The sequence below is a fragment of the Rhea americana genome, unplaced genomic scaffold (genome assembly GCF_003343005.1).
Source record: "Rhea americana isolate MKP2758 unplaced genomic scaffold, rheAme1 scaffold_25, whole genome shotgun sequence".
In the NCBI taxonomy this organism is placed as follows: Eukaryota; Metazoa; Chordata; class Aves; order Rheiformes; family Rheidae; genus Rhea; species Rhea americana.
The window spans coordinates 6,800,859-6,822,473 of NW_028186368.1; the positions used below are offsets into that span (position 1 = coordinate 6,800,859).

Genomic DNA, 21,615 nt, shown 5'->3' on the forward strand with positions numbered 1-21,615 from the left:
GCGGCGGCGGCGGCGGCGCGCGGGACGTACGGAGCAGCGTGCGGGCGCGGAAGGGGAGCGGCGGCTGGCGGTTGGCGGCGGCGGTTGGCAGCGGCCGTTGGCGGCGTCCCCGCCGGGACGCAGGTACCGCGCGACCCCTGCCCGCCGTGTGCGGGGCTGGCGCCCGCCCCGGGCCCCCGCGGGGGTGGGGGAAGCGGTGGCCTGCGGCAGGGCGGCCCCGCCGTTATGCTCCTGTGGCTCGCACTAAGGGTCACCTGCTACCAACGCCTTCATTGCCCCCGTTGTGTCGTGTTTAAACAAGGTTTCGGTGCGTTAGGCAAAAGCTGCGAGGGGGGTTTCCTGAGCTTGGCTCAGCCCGCTCAGCGGCGATCCTGTCTTACTGCAGTTTTCAAAGTTACGGTTGAGTTTCGGTATTCAAAATCCAGGTCAAAATTGCGCGCCGGAAGCTGCTGAGATGCTAAAGCAAGGCATATTAGCGCAATGGGCATGGTTTCAGGGTTTGCTTAAGCAGATGCATAAAGTGTAAAAGATGGTGTTTTATATAACATTAAATCTGTCAGGGAAGAGGCCTTCAGGAACTTGTTAATGAATTTAAACTTATACTTCCTTAGTGCTTCCTTTCATTTAGGATGATTTAAATAGCTTAAATTGAATAGACTTTTCTTTGAAACCCATCAGGTCACTGAGCAGCAGACACTGCTTGTGCTGTGCAGCAGGCTACATCACAGGAGTGCAGGAGCTGCAGTGGCATAAAGTTTTGTTTGGTTGTTTTTTTGAGTCCATTTTCTAGCCAAGCTGCTGTGTGGTAATTCTCTGGCCACACGGTAAATCAGTTCATATCAGTTCATGCAAGAACAGTACTAAAAGCTGTCAACAATGAAATTGAAAACTTGATTTAGGGCTAGTAGTCTTAATTATACTACTTGCATATTATTGTAGAACTCTGTGGCATCTCTTGCCTAGTTCTATCAGTATGTTGTGTAAAATATTAGTTCAATAGTGCCAAGTGTAGAGTGTATTTCTTTTTGACTCAGTCTTTCTTCTCCTTTGGCTTTATTTCTCTTTTTCAGATTCCTGGAAGTCAGATTTTTACATAGGATTTTATGACTTCAGCTGTATCAAAATTAGCTATACAGTGGTTTTCTCAACTTCAATAATTCAGCATTTTGGTGTTGCATAACTGTTACAGGGGATTGTATCTGCTATTTCTTAGAAGGAACCTCAGCTGTAATGTTACCTTAAAGTCATGGACAACKGGGATTCTGCATTTAATGCAGAATGTTGTTTCATGGTAGCTAATGGGGTCAGAGAACAAAATATTCCTGAAATTAGCTCACCCATGTTCTCTTTCATGGCATGGATTCCTACTTCCTCTTTACCTTAATAGTGTTCTGACCCCATAACTAATCAATTCAGAGAAATAAACCAGCAGAAAACAAACTGTTTTTTACTTTTATAGGGTTAGATTTTTACTAATTTATTTCCCTGAACAAGTTGTGATGGGGGAAGATAAATTCCAGTGTTGCACAAAGCAGCAGAGGTATGTGGTGAGTGTGGAACCATGTGTGCCTTTTCTTTTTGAAAAGTTTCACACTACAACTAAGCTGATCTGTGTTCTCACTTGGGTTGCAGGTTTATAGGGAAATGTAATAAAGATATATTTRTAGAAATACTGAGTTTTATTTATCAGTTATTTACATTTTCTAGAACAAGTGAAAACAATGGATGATGACTATATGGCTTCCTGTACACCCCCATTCCTTACTGAAAGCCTGGACATGACAATGGAAGTGGAGAATGAGAACTCCAAGCCGTCCTGTTTTTCCTGTGTTTTTGACAACCAAAATGGAGGGAGAAGCTTCTCTTCAGAGTCTTATTTGGCAAGTGGATCTCTTAAGAGGTAGGTTTAAATTGAATTACAAATACAATAGGCATTTATGATGTTCTTTTCACAGGTGTCGGGTGTCTCCAAATGCTGACAGGGTCTCCAAATCTATTCTTCCTCGAGTTCTTATGAGCCTCAGTTTAGCTTGGTGATGCACCAAACCAGGAAGGGCAGGTTTGCTTTGGACATTATTCTGAGTCCAGGTCCTAGCTTTGTGAACTTAATCTTTGATGGTGTAAATGATGTGTTACATGCTTATTAGAACTCCTCTAGACAGAACACTTCAAAAATTGCCATGTTAAGTAACAGCATCTAAGACTCCTACCCTTATATTTCTGAGGAGGCTGTAGGACTGCTTTTTGTATCTGTGTGATCTCCTGGATGCTGTCTCTTTCTTTCTTTTCCATGTGATAGAAGCATGGCTGCCCTGGCCGGCTTCTCTAGGAGGATTTTCAGTGACTTTATCACTGTATTTCTCAATACTCTTCCTTTGCTGTCATTTTGGATTTAAGGTTCAGAAGCCATGTGGATAACAAATAAGTATTTTTTTGTGAGATTCTAAAATGTTACTTTGGATTAGATAGTGTCTTCTTTTCTGCTTGTGATCCAGGTTTGCCTTTTTCTCATCCTGTGGAGGCTGTCTTGTTTATCTTACTATTATATTTCTTTCTCTGTTCTCTCTCTCTCTCGCGCTCCTTTTTTTTTTTTTTTTTTTTTTTTTTTTTTACATTTATACCTTTGAACTTTTTTGCTGTGGATTTTTATTTATCTTGCTAGTTTTCATGGTTTTGCATTGTTACTTTGGTTTTAGAACCTTTGGTTCCACAGCCACCTCTCAAACCCCCTCTTATCTGTAATGTTTTGTTGTTTGATCAGAGCCCATTCATTAAGAAGAGTGTTCAGTAAAGGAATAATAGAACCTGTGTCTGCATGAACATATTAGTAGTGGATTCCACACTGGCAAAGAGGCACTGCATGACAGAAACAGTTTCATATGAAAGCTCACTCAGGAACTTGTGTATACGCTTCCCAAATCACTACCATCATGATAGTTATATTCTGCTGACCCTTAGCCTAGTCTAGTTGGACTGTAAACTTTTAGAAAAGTTTGCATGTGAGGGACTCTGGCTTTGCTACCTGGAATGACAGTGACTGGATATAAATGACTGCAGGCTTCAAACCAGAGCTATGTTTAGGTAGTTACTAAAAGAGAGTTTTAGGTGTTCTGGGATGCCCCTTCTGCTTCTAATTGAGTACTGAATTGATAATAGTACATAGTTCAGGGAGGACATGAATTTGAGGTGTAATACAATGCAAACCAAGTGCTTGTCAATACATTTTCTTTATTTTTAAAATAGAGTATCATTTCTTGCCTCTCAATGAACACTACTTTATCTATACTGAAGTATTTTATGAAAGTCAGTAGAAAAATGCTGAAATAATTTGTTTTGGTCTTTGTTTTTATTATAGAATACAACTTACAGTGTTTTTTTTTTAAAAAAAACTAACTTTTAAAAACACCTTAATGAAACATTTTTATATTTACACAATTAGTATATTCAGAAAGTACATTAGGAAAAATGTGGAAAAAAAAACTTGGAATATTTTAACAATCTATAAACTTGCCTGATTTTATACAGTTTGAGGTAAAGTATGGATTCTGACTTTCTTTGACTACAGCAAAGGGTAGTTTTGGCCTAGTGTTTAAGTTATAATAATGGAGTCACATTTTGTATCTCTCATCAATTTAGCTGCTTAAAAGTGTGCTTTTATTGATGTACTTTTATCAGTAAATGTTCTGTACAAATATTCTTAAAAATATACAAAAGAACAAAATATGTTCTACAGCTGGCTTTTTGGCATGTGGTATACATTGGAAAGGGTTCCAAACATACATTTCCAGGGAGAATACTAGCTAATGTGGCAGCGTGTCCTGTTAAGGACAAACTTTATGTCATGCCTCAGATAAAGCATCTTTATCCTTACAAAGTGGCCTAAGATTGTAGCTTGCTAATTTTTTTCTTCTGAAATTTATTGTGCGCTGTAGCGGAACAATATTTTTATACTGTTAAAAAATCATAGAATGGTTGAGGTTGGAAGGGACCTCTGGAGATCAGCTAGTCCAACCCCTTCCTTACCAAGCAAGATCACCTAGAACATGTTAGACAGGATTGCATCCAGGCGGGCCTTGAGTATCTCCAGAGAAGGAGACTCCACAGCCTCTCTGGGCAACCTGGTCCAGTGCTCCGTCACTCTCACAGTGAAGAAGTTCCTTCTCGTGTTCAGACAGAACTTCCTGTGGTTCAGTTTGTGCCTGTTGCCTCTTGCCCTGTTACCTGGCACTACTGAAAAGAGTTCGGCCCTACCACCTTGACACCCCTGTTTAAAGTATTTGTAGACATTGATAAGTTCTCCTCTCAGTCTTCTCTTTGCCAGGTGAAGCAGGCCCAGCTCTTGCAGCCTTTCCTCATAGGAGAGATGCTCCAGCCCTCTGATCATCTTTGTAGCCCTACGCTGGCCTCTCTACAGTAGCTCCATGTCTCTCTTGTCCTGGGGAGCCCAGAACTGGACACAGTACTCGAGATGAGGCCTCCCCAGGGCTGAGTAGAGGGACAGGATCACCTCCCTCGACCTGCTGGCAATGCTCTTCCTAATGTATCCCAGGATACCACTGGCTGGCTCATGGTCAACTTGTCCATCAGTACTCCCACGTCCTTCTCCACAGAGCTGCTTTCCAGTAGGTTAACTCCCAGCCTGTATTGGTGCGTGGAGTTATTTCTTGCTACGTGCAGGACTCTGCACTTGCCCTTGTTGAATCTCATGAGGTTCCTCTCCACCCAACTCTCCAGGCTGTCTAGATCTCTCTGAATAGCAGCACAGCCCTCTGGTGTATCAGCCAGCCACTCCTCCTAGTCTGATATCATCAGCAAACTTGCTGAGGAGGCACTCCATCCTCTCATCCAGGTCATTGATGAATAAGTTGAACAAGACTAGACCCAGTACTGAGCCCTGGAGCTGATGATGACAATCCTCTAAGCTCTGCCTTTCAGCCAGTTCACAATCTACCTCACTGTCCACTCATCTAACCCACACTTCCTGAGCTTCTGTAGGAGGATGTTATGGGAGACAGTGTCAAAAGCCTTGCTGAAGTCAAGGTACACAACATCCACTGCTCTCTCCTCATCTAGCCAGTCAGTCGTTCCATCATAGAAGGCTATCAGATTGGTTAAGCAGGATCTCCCCTTGGTGAATCCATGCTGACTACCCCTGATCACCCTCTTTTCCTCCATGTGCTTGGATATGACAACCAGAATGAGCTGTTCCATCACCTTTCCAGGGATGGATGTGAGGCTGACCGGCCTGTAATTTCCGGGTCCTCCTCCTTGCCCTATTTTAAGACTGGAGTGACACTAGCTTTCTTCCAGTCCTCAGGCACCTCTCCAGTTCTCCAGGACCTTTCAAAGATGATGGAGTGGCCTGGCAACAACATCCGCCAGCTCCCTCTGGCGACAGCTGAGGGTGCATCCCATCTGGGCCCGTGGATTTGTGGATGTCTAGCCTGCCCAGAAGATCTCTAACCTCCTTGACCAAAGGAAAATCCTCCTTTCTCCAGATTTCCTCCTTCATCTTCAGGCTCTGGGATTCTTGAGGGCTGCCCTTGGTAGTGAAGACTGAAGCAAAGAAGACATTCATTAACTCTGCCTTCTCTGTATCCTTTGCCACTAGGGCCCCCGTCCCATTCAGCAGCGGGCCCATGTTTTCCCTGGTCTTTGTTTTGCTACCGATGTATTTGAAGAAGCCCTTCTTCTTGACCTTGACATCTCTTGCCACATTTAATTCCAAATGGGCCTTAGCCTTCCTCGTTGCATCCCTGCATAATCTGACAATGTTCTTGTAATCCTCCTAAGTGGCCTGTCCCTTATTCCACATTCTGTATACTTCCTTCTTTTGTCTGAATTTTGCCAGGAGCTCCTTGCTCATCCATGCAGGTCTCCTGCCGCCTTTGCTGGACTTCTTTCTCCTTGGGATGCACCACTCTTGAGCTTGGAGGAAGTGATACTTGAATACTACTGTTGAAACTACAAGTTACTGTAAAAGGTATAACAGTTTCTCTTGAGAGCATTGCTGTACCTTGCTATTTATAGGATATATACTGCTGATATATTGATAAAATAGCAATGATACAAAAGTCAGCTGTAGCCACTGTATCCTTAGGCTTATCACTGAAGAATTTGTGAACAGTGCTAACTTTATTTTACAGGATTTTGCTCAGATTAGATCCTTCTCCGAATGACTATGAAGAAGATACCGTGGAAATGTTTGGCTTTCAGTGGGTTACTGAAACAGCATTAGTTGAATCCTGTGGGCTTCTCTTTGGATTACTTAGGTATGATGTCATTAATGTATTTTATGATTAATGCACTTCTGAAATTGTATACATTTACCTAAAGGTCTTAACAAACTTTTTAAAGTTTCTGATAATAAAATGAAGAAAAGCCATCTAAAAAAGACTATTATTTGTATAATCCTCTGATAAGTAGTGGTTGGAACACATAAAGTCATTGGAGGAAATAAAGTATGTATTGTAAAGTTGTAACATTAAATGTGACTTCCTAGTATGTTTCCAAGCAGTGTAGTCGGTATCTTAGCTGCAGCTAATAAAGATTTATAAATATATTTGCTAAAAAATATTGTGATTAATTTAGAATGCGTAGTAATGTTATTTGTCTGGTTTCAGAGTGTATGAATGAGAATAAATTGTATCAGTTTCCTTAAATGAGATTGTACTATATTTAGAATCTTTGTGTGTGTGTGTGTAAGGGAAACATAGAAGTTAAAAATCAAATACCGTAAATGTTGGATACAGCATTTTCTTCAGTGTTTGGATTAGGATAGCTTCAGCAATCTCTTCAGATACAGTTACTCAGTGTTTGACTAATTCAATGCAGATGTTTAATCTGGTCAATGCAAATACACAGATCACTGATAATCCTCTTTGCTACTGATAATCCTCAGGATGTACAGCAGCACATACAGAGGGTGGTTGGAAAAGGGGCTTTTGTGCGATACACAAATGTAGGTGATATATTCCATCATTCTTTTGATTGTAGTGGATTCTTCCATTCCTTGATGGTGTGGCCAAGGGCATAGTGTGAAATGTCTTTAATTGGATCCAGCTGTTGAAATATGATGGTGTAAATGACAGAAGGTGTTTTAAAAACCAACATTATTTGATTTTGCTTGTTAAAGCAAAACTTGACTTCACTGTAGGTTGTCTTTCTTTCCTTGATAGTGAGAGAGATAGGAGGATAACTCAGATAAAAGAAGCACTATATCCCTTTCGGGACTCTGTCTGATCTATTTATTAACAAAAATTGACCACCTTGGGCAATCAGACAGCAATGTAATTGATCTTTGGAATAAAATCTGTTTTTCTTCGTAGAAATAAATTCGTTCTGTAGTTATCATCTAACTGTAATAAAGACAAATATAGGGCATAATACATTTTATTATGTTTTTTGAGTATTCAAACTGTACACGTTGCAAAAACTTTTAAGAAAAAACTACTGAACTGGTAGAAATGATAGATTTCAACTAACTACTTGCGTGTGAGAGTTGGTTGCTAAGCGGTCTTTTGGTGTGACAAGTCCCTTTACAAAGGTATTCTTTCTTTCAGTTCATTTGTTTAGTCATAAAGTGGAACACTTTCATTTATAGACCAGTTGGTAGATGAAAGTAGGAAAGCTTGTTTCTCCAGGGTAGAAATCATGTGTAAAAGTGCAAGTTATAGGAATTCCTTGAGGACAAGGGGATTGGAAACAGTTAAGTCTTTAAACTACAGATAGCATCTCTATTTAAATGCATGCTTGTGGAAACTTCATCTATAAATATACTTTCTTTCTTAGATGTCCTCAATATTAAAGGTGGTTATGCAATATTTCATAAATATTTTAGTAGCAATATAATGACACCACTGCATTTTAAAAAAAATGAGTAACTGCTCAGTAAACAGAATTCCTAACTAACTTCTTTACTGAGATTGAAAATATGTCAGTTAAAATTGAATAAAAATTATGTAGCTGTTTACCTGAGTATGTTAAGACAATGTATTTTTTTTAGTAGACAGAGGTACCAGTTTAACATTGAGATGGTATTTATTTGTAAGTCAAATAATGTAATGATTAATAATCAGTGAGGATCAATCTTTGAGGTACAAATGCAAAATGAAATTAAAAATCACTTATTTAACTCAGGACATCTTTATCATGCTCCGCATGCCTGCTTTGTGTTTTTATTTTATCAGCCCACTGCATTGTCTTCTGCTATTCAGCAAATTAAAAAAAAAAAAAGGAAGAAGAAAAAGATTTAAGTCTGTTGCTCCTTTCTGACTCACTCTCTCTGATTTTCAGCATCAACAGCCCCCGTACATAAAGTCATCTAGTTTCAGACTTCCTTTCTACACAGTTGGAATAGTTGAAAAATTCATTCAGAAATTCAGCATTGAGAAAAGCTAAATGTCTGAAAGTAGTCCTAAGTGGATTTTATCGAAGAAAGAAAAAGCTGAAGGAGATAGTTTTAATGTGTGCTTGCCCTATAATGTAAAGGTTACAGTCTGAGGTTTTTTGATCCCTGTGGATGTCTTCATAATTTTTACAAGTGTGTGAGGGGGTTTAATGTATGTGTATGAACAACTGATCTGGATGGGGGCCTAGCATCCTATTTTGAATCTTGCAGTAGTGTGTGCTTAGACTGTATAAGAAACAAGGCAGATAGCTCCTTCCTTAATTTATGTAGCATTTCATAATTGGAGCTTAGAAAGGTGGGCAGTCTTTTCTTTTAAAGTCTTTGTCGTGTGCAATTGAACTTTTTATGTGTTCAGTTTAGTGTCTTGTTACCTCTCTGGAGATTATACTTGATGACCATTTGAAAATTAGTTTCTGCAAAATATGGCTGAATACTTAGCTGTGTTACAGCTTTTCTTAATTTTCATTTGTAGTGGCAGCAAGCAGCAAATTCTTTAAAAAAAAGGTATCTCTCCTCTCCTTTTTTTTTTTTTTTTACCCATTTTAGTGTCTGGCTAATTTCATCATTGTTGTTTAATGTTTTGGAAACAAGCAAAAATGCTGTCCAGTATTATTGCTTCACACTGCATGTGTCTGTAGCCTTCTTCAAATGCTCTCTTGCAATTTACATTTCTGTAAGCTTTCTCAGCAGATGTGTTCCTTGCTTTGTATTTCTCTTTAAAACCTTATTAAAATGTTGTTAAATACTTTGCATTTATATAAATAACAAACCTTTATATTCTTTCTAATTAGGCAACGAATACACAGATTGGAAAACCTAGTACAGATGAGTTCATCTGACTTCAGTAAGTTTAACACATTTCACTTTACACGGAATAGATACCTGACTACATTTTCATTATAGAAGTATGATATTACACTAGTACTTCATTTCTTGAGTGAGGGCTTGTGCAGTACCCCACAGAACAACATATAATCTGCATGAACCTGCAATAGATGTGCTAATGTATGCAACCAGTTGATGTAAATTAGTGTGAAAATAGATACCTGACCACACTAAATGGAAGTGTTATGAGTCAGTTTGGAACTTGATCTTCCTGTGTAGTAAATGCACAGGTCAAAATCCTGGCTTTATTGACCTCAGAAGGGAATTCTGTGTTAGTTTGACTTAAACTGAGAAAAGATGTCTCCTGTAAGGCGGGATTTGGCAAGCCTATTTACTAATTCAATTAAAAATGGAAAGTTACATGAAAACTCCCAATAACTATTTTAGTTGTAAAAGTAGTTGGTTAGGACTCTTCCCCCCCCCCCACAGTGTTCTTTTGGTTTACATTTAAGCAAGTTAGTTATATTTGATTATTTCAGAAGTTATTTACAGGCTTCATTTATCTTTGCAGTAGGATCGATGAAATGGGAGCACTACAAAACAGTTTGTTTGAATTAAATGCTAGGGCATGAGAAGCAGTATGTTTCTGGAGGATTATTGCAGCCTTGGGCTTATTGTGAGTTTGAAGGCTGCATTACTTAGCAAGTTCAGTAATTACTCAGATATATACTGTCTATAGTATCTTCTTCTTATAAATAAATTGGTAGTGTTCTAAGTACAAGTGAATATTCTTATATCTTTTTATTATTAATTTGTTTTGATACTGTTATGCTGTACCATTTATATTGTTGTTATGAACTTAACCAGTAAGATTTTCATATGCTTTTGTTGATTGATTGTATCTTAAAAATACAGCTTTAGCTGAGATTTAATACTTAAATGGAATAACCTTATTTTAAATTACATTTGAACATTGATACTGTAGCTGGACATCAAGTAACTGTTCTGTAGTTCTTTTTTCCTTACATTTAGGCATCTGCCTGGTTCAAGTAATCTGGTAAACTAACAATAGTATAAAAGTTGTACAGAAAAATGTCAAAAAATATGGAAATATAGACACTTCTCCATGTCCAGTTCTTCATTACTGATTCCGTAATAATCATATCTGGTCTAATTTTATAGCAGGAGTTTGGATTCTGCTGATAATAATACTATTGGTTTCTGCTAGATTATAAGTTCAAACTATTTGAACTTAGTTTTGAAATAAATTTTGCATGCAGCTTTAACCATATAGAACCATAGAACCATAGAATGGTAAGGTTGGAAGGGACCTCTGGAGATCATCTAGTCCAACTCTCAGCATAGCCCCGTATGGGGATTGAACCCATGACCTTGGCATTAGCAGCACCACACTCTAGCCAACTGAACTAAACCATATCTGAGCTTTAGTAACTTTAGTTTACTACAAAAAATAATTGTTTTAAAATAAGCTGTTGTATAAAATGCCTTTAATGATATAATATAGTAAGCACGAGATTTTTTCTGGTGAAGCACTACTTTAACTCTGTAGCCGCAAGCAGGGATTAATACTTGAAGGTGCATGTGAAACAGGCACAGAACTGATATAAATGTTTGCCAGACTCTGAGATAATCCCAGGGAAATGTGATGTGTAAATGCTTTGTGCGTTTGCTCCTGGACCAAATCATGAGAAATGAAGGTTGAATAAGAACAGTCTATCTTGCTGAAAAAGACATACGGAACAGAGTAGAGTCCTCTTCAGGAAGCGTTCCTGCATTCCAAGGCYCCGTTTCGGACCTACGAGATGTTAATTTTATGCTTGGCAGCAGACTRCCTTTTGACTTAGAGCAAATCACTGATGCATCTGTGCCCAGTTCCCCATTTGTAGAAGCAAGGTGGTAGTAGTAGAGGTGTAGTACAAATGTTAAAAATGATCAGACATTGTTAATATTAGGTATTATTGATATCTTAGATAAATAGGCTATTGTTGCAGTTTAAAATCAAGTTTGGTTTTTAGCTCAGTGCATCTTTGTTTTGCATATTCTTTTGCATATATGTTTATATAGATATCAATATCATACTTTTTGTTTAATTTCTTATCAATCTTAAGGAACTTTGGAGGTTTACTACAGGGATCTGTTTAATGTGAAGGCCATATTGTGCTCATTCAATGAATATTGTTGCACAGAAGATTGTGAGATAGATTTAGATGCACTTATTTGTGAAATCTGTAGCAAGTGGCATACATGGACTTGAAAGTTACCTTGGGATGGAAAGGGGAAACAAAAGGAGAGAAAGTAAGAAAAGGAAAGGGAAAACTTTTCTCAGTGGACAGCTGGGAAGAAAAGCAATACAGTGCTCAGGCAACTGCCTCCCTCTGGGTGTATTCTTCAGTGCTGCAGGTGAGAAATAGTTCTTTGCCATGCTTTTCCGCTAGTACTATACAGTTTTCATTGGGACCTATTCAAATTCCCATTTTTTTTTTCCTATTTATGATGCTCTTAGCAATGACCGGCACATGCTTAATCGGATACAAGTGTTGTACGCTGACTGCTAAGTTTTTGTGTGTCTATATTACTGAGTAACAATTAATGGGTGTTAAATAACCACTGTCTACTTTTTATGCACTAAGTTTTGGTTTCCTCTAATATAAACTAAAATCAATCAGATAAGGTGTAGCAAAAATGTGTGAAGAGGGAAATAAGGAGTGATTCTCAGGCAACTGCTTACCGTAAAACTTGCCTTAACAATGGTGTTTGGGCTTGCTAGTGCAAGGTGACGGCATGAGAACAACAGCAGGAAGCAAAAAGGGAAAGGAAACATACTACTTTGGGGATGCTTTGGGTAGAGACAGTCACAATAACTAGATGAATGGATACACAGCTGCAAGCAAAAAGCAGGCTACTGAAYTGCAAATAGAGGGCTCTTAGCATTATACAGCTTAAGGCACCTAAGGCTCTGTACAACAATGCAGTGCTTCCCAGGAAGAGATGTTACAAGTGTACTTCCAAATAAGTCCATCTACTTAAGGGTTTGCCCAAGACAAAAGGATGCTGAGAAATTGCTTCATATTGTTGTCTTTTCTAAAGACTTATAGGAAATGGACAGGGAGCAGGGTAGTAGGGCTGAATGGTTTGTTCTAGTAATGATTGCTTACCTCTGCCATCTTTCCTGAGGGATTGAATGCCTTCTCTTCCTTCCATATCTGGATATATGCCTTTGATGATAAGATAAAGAATTATGGATCCCCCTGGCAAGATGAGTTTTGGAAGTGAGTTGTTGCCACCAGAACAATTCATCTGGGATGCACCTCTCTCCACCCCCAAGCCTGGCTTAGGGAAAGAGGGTGGCTTCATTTGATTCATGAGTCACAGTTTGGGAAAATCTGCTTTAAGCTATTCATCTTCTCTTTTACTTCAGGTCAAGCTGCAAACTTGCACTCTGAAGCAGAGAGCATCAGGTGTCAGTGTATTGAATTTTTGCATTATGTGAAAATTTTCATCTTCAGGTGAGACTTGCACACAGTTTACTAACTTATTTATGTACTGAGCCTTGTCTAGCTGCTTTTTACATGTTTTCTGATTGTGTATCTCTGTTCAGGTATCTGGAACCTCCTAGAGCAGAAAATGATGGGATGTGCCACCCATATGAAGAACTAGAAGCCCAACTGCCATCGTTGTTGGTGGAGGAGCTTCATACTTTGACTCTACAAATTGGTCACCTTTCTGAACTACCTAGTAGTATTCTGGCAGCATTTACTATTCAACATCAGGCAAAGGTTGATAGCTGTTGTAGTTTTAAATTTGTTTGTGTAACAGTATGTGTTTAACTTGAAAAATTACGGTTGAATAAGAATTAACATTTCTTCAGAAATGAAGATGAATTTATGCTTTTTTTTTTCTCTTTTTAAACTTAAGTGCTGTCTCGTTCTTCAAACACAACTGAAGAGTTCTTAATATACTAGTTCGTTATTTCTTTGTTACGCTTTATTCCTTTTGGAATTCCTTCTGTAGTATGCAAATGATAATAACAATTACAGGTAAATAAGTAGGCTTGAATTAGCATAACATGTTACAGATTTCTCAGTGGTGGTCCTTGATAATGGTTAGAATTTCTGACCTTCCCAATAGAAGGGGCCCTTTTTATAACTATTTTATGAAATGTGTTTCGAAATAGGAAAAAATCATGCATATAACAAAGAAAACTGCAGGCATGGAAGAGGGTCCTGCCACATTTGAGCGTGCAGTAAACACCCCTAAGATTTATGCATATATATAATAACTARTGCCCAAATCTCTTAAAAAGAAAAGGAGAAATTTCAATCTTAGGTTGGGTGAACTAATATCTGGAGAGGAATGATCCACTGAGGTACAGCATTTTGAATCGTTTCATTTCATCAATTCATTTATGTTGTCAGTAGGACTAATGTTAAGTTGATGAAATAAATAATTTCAGCAGTCTTTAGAGAAGAGAATATTGAATATTTGGAGTTATTTTAGTGCACTTTGTGTGCTAGAAAGGAAAGAATAACTAAAGTAATTTAATCTGAATCAAGACATTGTGGCTAAATTGTAGTTTAGATCAAGTTAAAGTCTTCATGACTTTGTGCTCTGTGTGTTCTATAGACAGAATTAATTGTCTGGAAGCTCCCTTTCTTTCGGTGAATGGAATATTTGTATGTTAAAGTCGATTTGATAGTAGATATCAATAACATTTGCTGTAGGCAAAATATATGCCCATCTTCATGTGCCTTAGCAGTGTCCAGAATTCATTAAAGAAATATTAAAAACTAAATGAGCGTATTCTTTAATTGTAGCTCTTTCCTCCGTCATGGCATTTACTACATCTCCATTTGGATATCCATTGGCTAGTGCTGGAAATTCTTCATGTCCTAGGTGAAAAAATGATGAGTAAGTATGTAGGTTTTTTTATTTTTTTTTCTTGAACGTATTCTTCTGCATATGACTTATCTAGATTTCTCATCTCAGATTGTCTAGAATAATTTACTTCTTTGTTAGAGTAATTATTAAGCATATCTATAATTAATTGGTTAGACTAAAATATGGTGAAGTCATTTGCAAACCTTACCACATAGTTTGGCCTYTGCATCTTGGTTTCACTATGCAGTACACCTCAATGATTAAACCTTCCTTGATATAGTTAGCGTTAAATAAAATAGTGTTGAGAATTTGTTCTATCAAAGTCTGACTAGAATTGCAAAGTTCTTTCTCAAATGACACTTGCAGCAGACTAAATACTTAATATATGTTTGACAAAAAAATATATTTGCAGTGATCTAGAATTATGATAGTGCACAGTAATCTGATGCAAACAAGGTAGGAAAAGTGTCTAAGGATGGGCCAGAACTAAGAATCTCAGATGCGTGCTATCTTGAGAGTCAGAACATCAAAAAGAGATATTCTTCTAGTTTCAGGCTACGTGATTCCTCTTTCATTGTTAGACTCCCTGAGAAGGTTTATGACTATTTAAAATATAGTTAGCAATGTGGATTCTGTATATGACATTAAGATGATACTGGGCAAAGTAATTGGTCAGAGGAAATTGTAAAAAATACAGCAATAAAAGTGCAAGGTGAAACTTCTTTTTTTAGTAGTTTTTAAAAGGGCAAAGAATAGATTGATATGAGTAGGCTGTTCAAAGCAGCTGAACAAAAAAGGTCATAGGGTGCAGTTGAAGAACACAGCTTCAAAGCAGTTCAGTTTGTTAGAGAATTGTTAAAATACATAAGAGAACATTTTTGCTTTTTCAGAACTATTTATCTATTGAACAATATATAAATTGTATTTTCCATGTCAGCAAAAGAAATCTCAAAAAATGTCTTCTCCTCCTATAATCGTTTTACTGTATTACTGTAAATCACCTATACAAATTCAGTATATGTATTGCAACAGTTGGAGTAACATTGAGTGTACTGTATGTCTAGTCCAGGTAACGGATACTGAATTTGAACTCTTGGATTAGCATTAGTCCACTTTTAAGTGCTGTCACAACACAATCTTAATGTCTTCACAGTTTCTACAGATCTGTTTCTGGGATAGCATGTGGATTTGCTCTTTACTCTATAAAACTTTATATTGTTTCTTTTACAATCCATTATAGGATGACGTATTTTCTTTTTTGAGGCCTTTTGGAGAAGAATGGGAAGACTGTTGGCTCTAAAAAGATCTTTCCTTTTTCTTTATCAGAATGCACAGAGCTGTACATACGCGCATCGTGCACATGGTCACATAAGCATGAACATATTCAAAACACAAATCAACACTGAGTTGCAAAATTTTGCTTGGATGTTTTAGAGAAGTTGAGTAAAAAGCATTAAAGCTAAGACTATAGTGTAGCCATTCTAGCACTTTGTTAAATAGTTTTACCAACCTTTAAACTGAATTGAACTTACTGAAAAAAGCAAGAAAAGATGACAGAATTTAGTCAAAGCGAAGCATTCTGTTATTGTCCAAAATGTAATTGAAAGAGAACTTTTTTTTTTCCCCACAAAATATTTATAATAAAGTGTATATAAACTTGGGATAATATAAAGTTAACTTCTGTACTACCCTAAATGATGATTTTTTTAAGAGTTAGAATCTGTTTTTTAAGTGGACATATAAAACAAGAATAATATAGCTATTTGGTTATTCATTTTGCTTGAGAGTAACATAGCTTTAGTTTAAATTAATTACAAATTTCCTCTTTGCTTCAACAGCTGAATTCTCCTGCTTGATTCATTATCCACTGCATTCAGAAACTTACCTATCTGTAAAACATGCCTTGATCTCAGAACATGAGCATTGGCATATGACAAAGGAATTTGCAGATAGATAAATTTTTATTCCCCTCCAAAGGCTGTACCAATGAAAGGCTGTGAAATGCCCAACCGTTCTACTGTCAGCCAGAACAATATCAAATTGCTGTGTAATAATGAAGGCACTAGCTTGAATTTAGAATGGATGAACTTTCCCAAATGAGTTTGTAAATGAAAACTACATATAGCTCAGCAAACCAATTCTATGATGTAAATGTAGAAAAAAAAAATCTGTCTTTCTTTGCATTTCTAGCATCATGGCCAGGACTGAATAGATCTAATTTTTCTTTTTTATTTTAGGACAAGTTGTGTATGCTAACCACTTCATAAATCTAACTGGACAGAATTTAACTAGTATCAGTTTATTTGAAACACACTGTGGAAATCTTATATGTGATTTAATAAACATATCCATCAATAAATATATAAAGGTAAGTTTTTTCTTTATATGTAGATGCATCTGTTGAGAACCACATTAGGTGCTGTACCCATCCATAGATGACTTCTTGCTGCTAAATTTTAAATGTTGTGTTGCTTAGTATCTACATGTTTTAAGGAGTGTTATTTGTTAGGAGCTCAAATTGTGTTATATTTATTCATGACCATCTGGCAGTTGAATGAGAGAGTAATATTGAAATGCACTGTGTACAGAGCAGAAGTGTGCCACATTTCATAAGTTTAGTGTTCCAGGTTTCATGCCAAACATGGCACAGTCTAAAAGGTTTAGAGCCACAGATGAAAAAAAGTATTTTCAAACTCACAACAGGAATAAAAAGAGAGTTAGTGTAATATTGGCATTAAGCTAACTAGACACTTACAGAATGTCATATTATATTTTATAGTTACACTGCTCCTATTTCAGCACCTGCATCTTTCTATTGTAGTGCCTCTTTTTCTGTTACATTTGTCAGGGGAAGACCTTTTTTTCTTATTGTTTTTCTTTCTTTTTCTTCTACTCTGGCTGCAATGTTTTTCTTGCTTGTCTTGAGCAATCCAAAACTTGAAAGTCATAATAGCTAGTTAAAGAGCTGTGCAATCTTCTTTGACTGTATTGTCATTGTGGAATCTGTTTTAGATGGGTATGAGTTATCTATGAATTCAGGAATAGACTCTAAGAATAACTAGCAGTGGTCACTTCATATTTTCCAGGTACAAACATGTGAAAAATGGAGGCCCCCTTTCTTTCCTATTATACTTCAAGGAAAGAGAACAGCTGTGGTAGCATCTGAGAACTGTTCTTTTAAAGAGTCTCTTCAGGGAGAATTCTTTTATCTTTTTAAATTGGTTTTGACCCGGTAAATTTTCGCATAATATTGTAACCTCCTCCCCCCTCCAAAGGCAAACACGAAGAAGAAGATTGCTTTTATAAAGCAATATTCAAGTAGTATCTGTTGGCCACTGTGCTTGATGGTAGGCTTTGAAGTGTTGGATGCTAAGCTGAAACTTGTCCTACTTGCACAGAGCTATATGAGAGGAAGGGGGGAGAAGGAGGSGGGGGGGGGGGGGGAAGGAAAGCCTGAAATACACTTTCTTCTGTTGCTTTGCTTTTAAACTTTTTAATAAATTCCACTGCAGGCAGTGGAATTCATAGGGAAAGATTTGTAGTTGAGCAAGAACGTATTCCTAAGGACAGAACACTTCAACAGCTGTAACTCATTACAGTGTGGCTTTGCCTCTGACTGTTGTCACATACTCATGCATCCCAGATACCACCTGTGGCCTTTCACACTCTGGCCAGTGAGATATCAAGTGAATAAAAAAGACATTACTTCTCATATCATCTTAGCATTGATTTGATGGCTAGGCCTGCGATGGTGCCTGCTTCTCAGTCTCTTTCCTTGTCCCGTGATAGCAATAATTGCAGACTCCTCAAGCACAAGATGGAGAACATTTGGATTATCTGCAAGTTGTAGATGAAGAAACTTAGATGTTGCAACAACTGGCATTCCATGTAGCAGGTCTGAAGCTTTAACTGTAAGATACTTTGCATACCTAATACTTCCATGAGATTCCCTGGTGTTTTAGTGCATTTACAATAAGGAGACTGCTCCTTCTCAAGGGATCTGTTACATTCTTTGATGAATTGTATCTAGAGCATTTTTGAGGCTGCTTCAGCTTTGGGAAGTCAGCAGTTAAGTAATGAATATTTCATTAGACTTCAGTGGTCACTTTTGAGTTTTATTCTGGTGATAGTATTTACATAAGATTAATTCAGGTTTTTGAGAGATTCCTATAATAGAACTTTAACTGGAAGCATGAGGAGGCATAGGCATGCGATAACTCTTAAATAGCATACATGCAACGTGAATAACAGAATTATTTAAGAACTTCAGCCTTGACCTCATGAGCTTTTCACATCGACACTGGATTCACCTAGGCAGTTTCATAGGGTTAGCAGGATTCTTTAGAAAGGAAATATGTATATACACACATGACACATTATTTCTTTTTACATATAAATATATATTTATTTATTTATATACATATATATTTGTATATATATTTGTAAATATGAATAGCAGTACTATAACTGTACTGGATGTTACAGTATGTAAACTTCATTTGGAGCTGTATGAAAACAGCAATTTTAAGTGTCTCACACTAAAGGTGGACAATAAATAAAAAGTCTATATCCTTATAAATATTACACAGATTTGAAGCAGGAGTTGAAACTATTGTTGATATAGTTGTTCTAATTGTGAGAGTGTGCTTTTTAGTCATCCACTCCCACTTTTGTATTGTCTCTTTCACGCAACTGCTGCTGTTATTGTCAACGCATATTTTTGAACAATTTTTAATATACACTGTCAGGTTTCTAAATTCAGAAATGATTTTAAGTGCCAATATGCTGTAAGAATAGTTTTGTGTGAATGGATCAGGAAGAACAGTAGGATATAAACACACAGGATTCATCTAATCAGATTTAGGTGTCTGAGTCATCTAAACTAGTCACTGTAGACTCCCTTTATTTTCGGAGGAGGATAGCAACAATTCTTCCTCCTGCAATAAGAAAGATAATTGCTCTCTCTAGGTGACCAGTTCATTCTTGGCTTTAGAGGGGTTTAGGCTGATTACTCAGATGTGGACTACTGACTTTTTAGATCTCTGGAGCTGGGAGAAATATCCCAAATTTGAGGGATAAATTGAGTATAAGCTGTTTTCTGTTACCTCTTTTCTTATTACATTTCTGCTTTCTGCTTGCTGTTTCACTTGTTTTGTTTCACAATTCAGAGAAYGTAAAACTGGAAGATGAATCACAAGAAGACTGCTTTGCATTTGAAATTCATCAGTCTAAGAGTGAATTTTGTTAAATATGGAATAGTAATCAAATAACGTACATGCCTTGAAATACGTTGTTTTCTGCATATTAAAAGAATGCCTTGCAGTAAATTTACCGAAAAGCAGATCTAGTGAAATGTTGTAGGATCATTAACATCCTTTTGCCAACAAAAACATATTCCACTAGCATTATGCCTAGTCATTAAGGTTTTTTGAGTTAAAAATAACAACAATAATAGCTATTAAATCATTGGAAATCTTTTCCTTATCTTCCCAAGAACATCAAGTAAATCTAATCAATCATTTTCTCTTTCCCCACTGTCAGACAATGAATCAGTATTTATTGCAATTCCTTTTCATTTAGGCCTCAGAAACTCATTCTTATTTGATTAAATAATGTTTGAATGTGTTTCAGAAAAAAACTAAGAAATAGTACAACCTATAAGATATGTAAAATTATTAAAAACAAAGTCTTTGATGCATGAGAGATGTATTTTTGGAATATAATGGGATAATGCACTTTCCTGTGTGTAATTGTGGATATAATTAACTGGGGGAAAAAAAAGATATTGGTACATGAAATGCAATTTCAAAAACACCACTTCTCTGAGTAATGAGATTACATATTCTCTTTCAGGTGAGACCTTCTGAAGCTCTTACTAGTAACCATTACCCCTGTACCTGCATTAAAGAATTATGGATTCTTGTTATTCAGTTACTGGATCATAGAAGTAAAGGGTCTCACACAGAGGTAATGGAATAATACTCTTACATATATATATGTGTTACATGCACTGCAGTGGCCAAGTGTCCTCAGAATGCCACCAAAGCACTGGTTCATTTATCTGATGATAAAGATGAACTGCATTTTTGCAAGCTAAACGTGAGGCTTTATGCCACATGTTTGAATGTGCAAGTCCTGACTCCAGCTTCACAGCTTACTGTTTAGTTATCACCTAGGCCACTGGCAAGGACTGCTCCTTGTGCTAAGGAAAGCAGAGCAAAAGAACAGACTATGCAAGTTGTATTATGAGATAAAAAAAAGAAAAGAAAGCATCTTTAYCCATTTTTTATTTGCAATTTATGAATTATGTTATGTTAAGAATTCATTGTCAGATACCAGAAATATAAGAATGGTCAGATCAATGATTCATTTAGCACATGTTGTTGTCCATAGCTTCACTAACTATATAAGAACAACCTGGTTTTGTTTCTGAAATTTGTTAACTGCTGGCTTCATTTGATGCCTCCTTACACTTTTTTTGGAAGTGTCAGTCACGACCTACTCTCCTTCATTATACCAACTTGACTTTATATGCCTCTTCAGGTTTTATCTGATATCTCCTACCTTCAGTTTTCTCTTTTCTAGACTAAGAAGTCTTACTGTATTCAGTCATTCCTTTTACATCAGACATTCCACACCTGTGGTTATATTTGTTGCCCTACTCTGTACCTTTTGCATCCTTTTTACATCCTTTTTCAAATGTCAGAGTACCAGGACTGAACACAATATCCAAGGTGTAAGCTATGTGGCTGTGTGATTTTTATATACTGAATAGTGATGTTTTCTGTTTTGCTCTTTTCCTTTGCTAATAATTTCTAGTGTTTTTTTTTGACTGCTGCTGAGAATTGAGCTGATATTTTGCTGAATGCATGTTAAGAAGTGGCAAAATTTCTCTGAAAGCTTTCTGAAACAATCTTTTAAAAAAAGACAAAGCTGCCATCTGTGCAACAAGTACCATTCAGTTAGTGTAGAACAAAGTACTTCACAGTAGAGTATTTGCACTGATAGCTATTTACTCGTAAATGGCAACAGATATAAAGGGAAAAAACAAAAATGAGACTTTGTTGCTAATGTTAATTGTTTGCATGGCACTAGCACCTTGAAGCCTAAGTCAGGATCAGGACCCAGCTAGGTGAAGGTGAGTGATACATAAGTGCAAGGAAGTCCCCCAAAGATTCTGTATAATTAGGCAAGATAGGCACAAACTGTGAGAAGTAATATTATGGTATAGATAGGGATCTGAACCAAAGAAAGCTAATCAATTTGACAGTATTATAACTGACTGTCTTGAAACAGGGAAGGGAATTTGAACCTTAGTCAACTCTCTTCCGGACTCACTCTCTTAACTACCATCTTTCCCTACTGATGATTGGCTACGGTAGAAGCTGCAAATTGTTCACTAAGATAAAGCAAAGATTATATTTATATTTGTGATTAGATTTTTCTCTTAAATGAATATTAATACCCAAATCTCTTTTTCC

General features: G+C 37.0%; 1 protein-coding gene across 2 annotated transcripts in view; it reads left to right on the top strand.

The window, feature by feature from the left end:
* Positions 1-9: 9 nt before the first annotated feature.
* MMS22L (MMS22 like, DNA repair protein) overlaps positions 10-21,615 on the top strand; it is a 99,369-nt gene continuing 77,763 nt past the window's right edge. For both annotated transcript variants that reach the window (XM_085306949.1, XM_085306950.1), the window contains exons 1-9: positions 10-123; positions 1,708-1,900; positions 6,147-6,272; positions 9,202-9,254; positions 12,675-12,762; positions 12,855-13,032; positions 14,071-14,164; positions 16,372-16,502; positions 19,988-20,101. In XM_085306949.1, the coding sequence (XP_085163075.1) occupies positions 1,722-1,900; positions 6,147-6,272; positions 9,202-9,254; positions 12,675-12,762; positions 12,855-13,032; positions 14,071-14,164; positions 16,372-16,502; positions 19,988-20,101 (963 nt within the window). In that variant the 5' untranslated portion in view covers positions 10-123; positions 1,708-1,721. The remainder of the gene's footprint in view (positions 124-1,707; positions 1,901-6,146; positions 6,273-9,201; positions 9,255-12,674; positions 12,763-12,854; positions 13,033-14,070; positions 14,165-16,371; positions 16,503-19,987; positions 20,102-21,615) is intronic.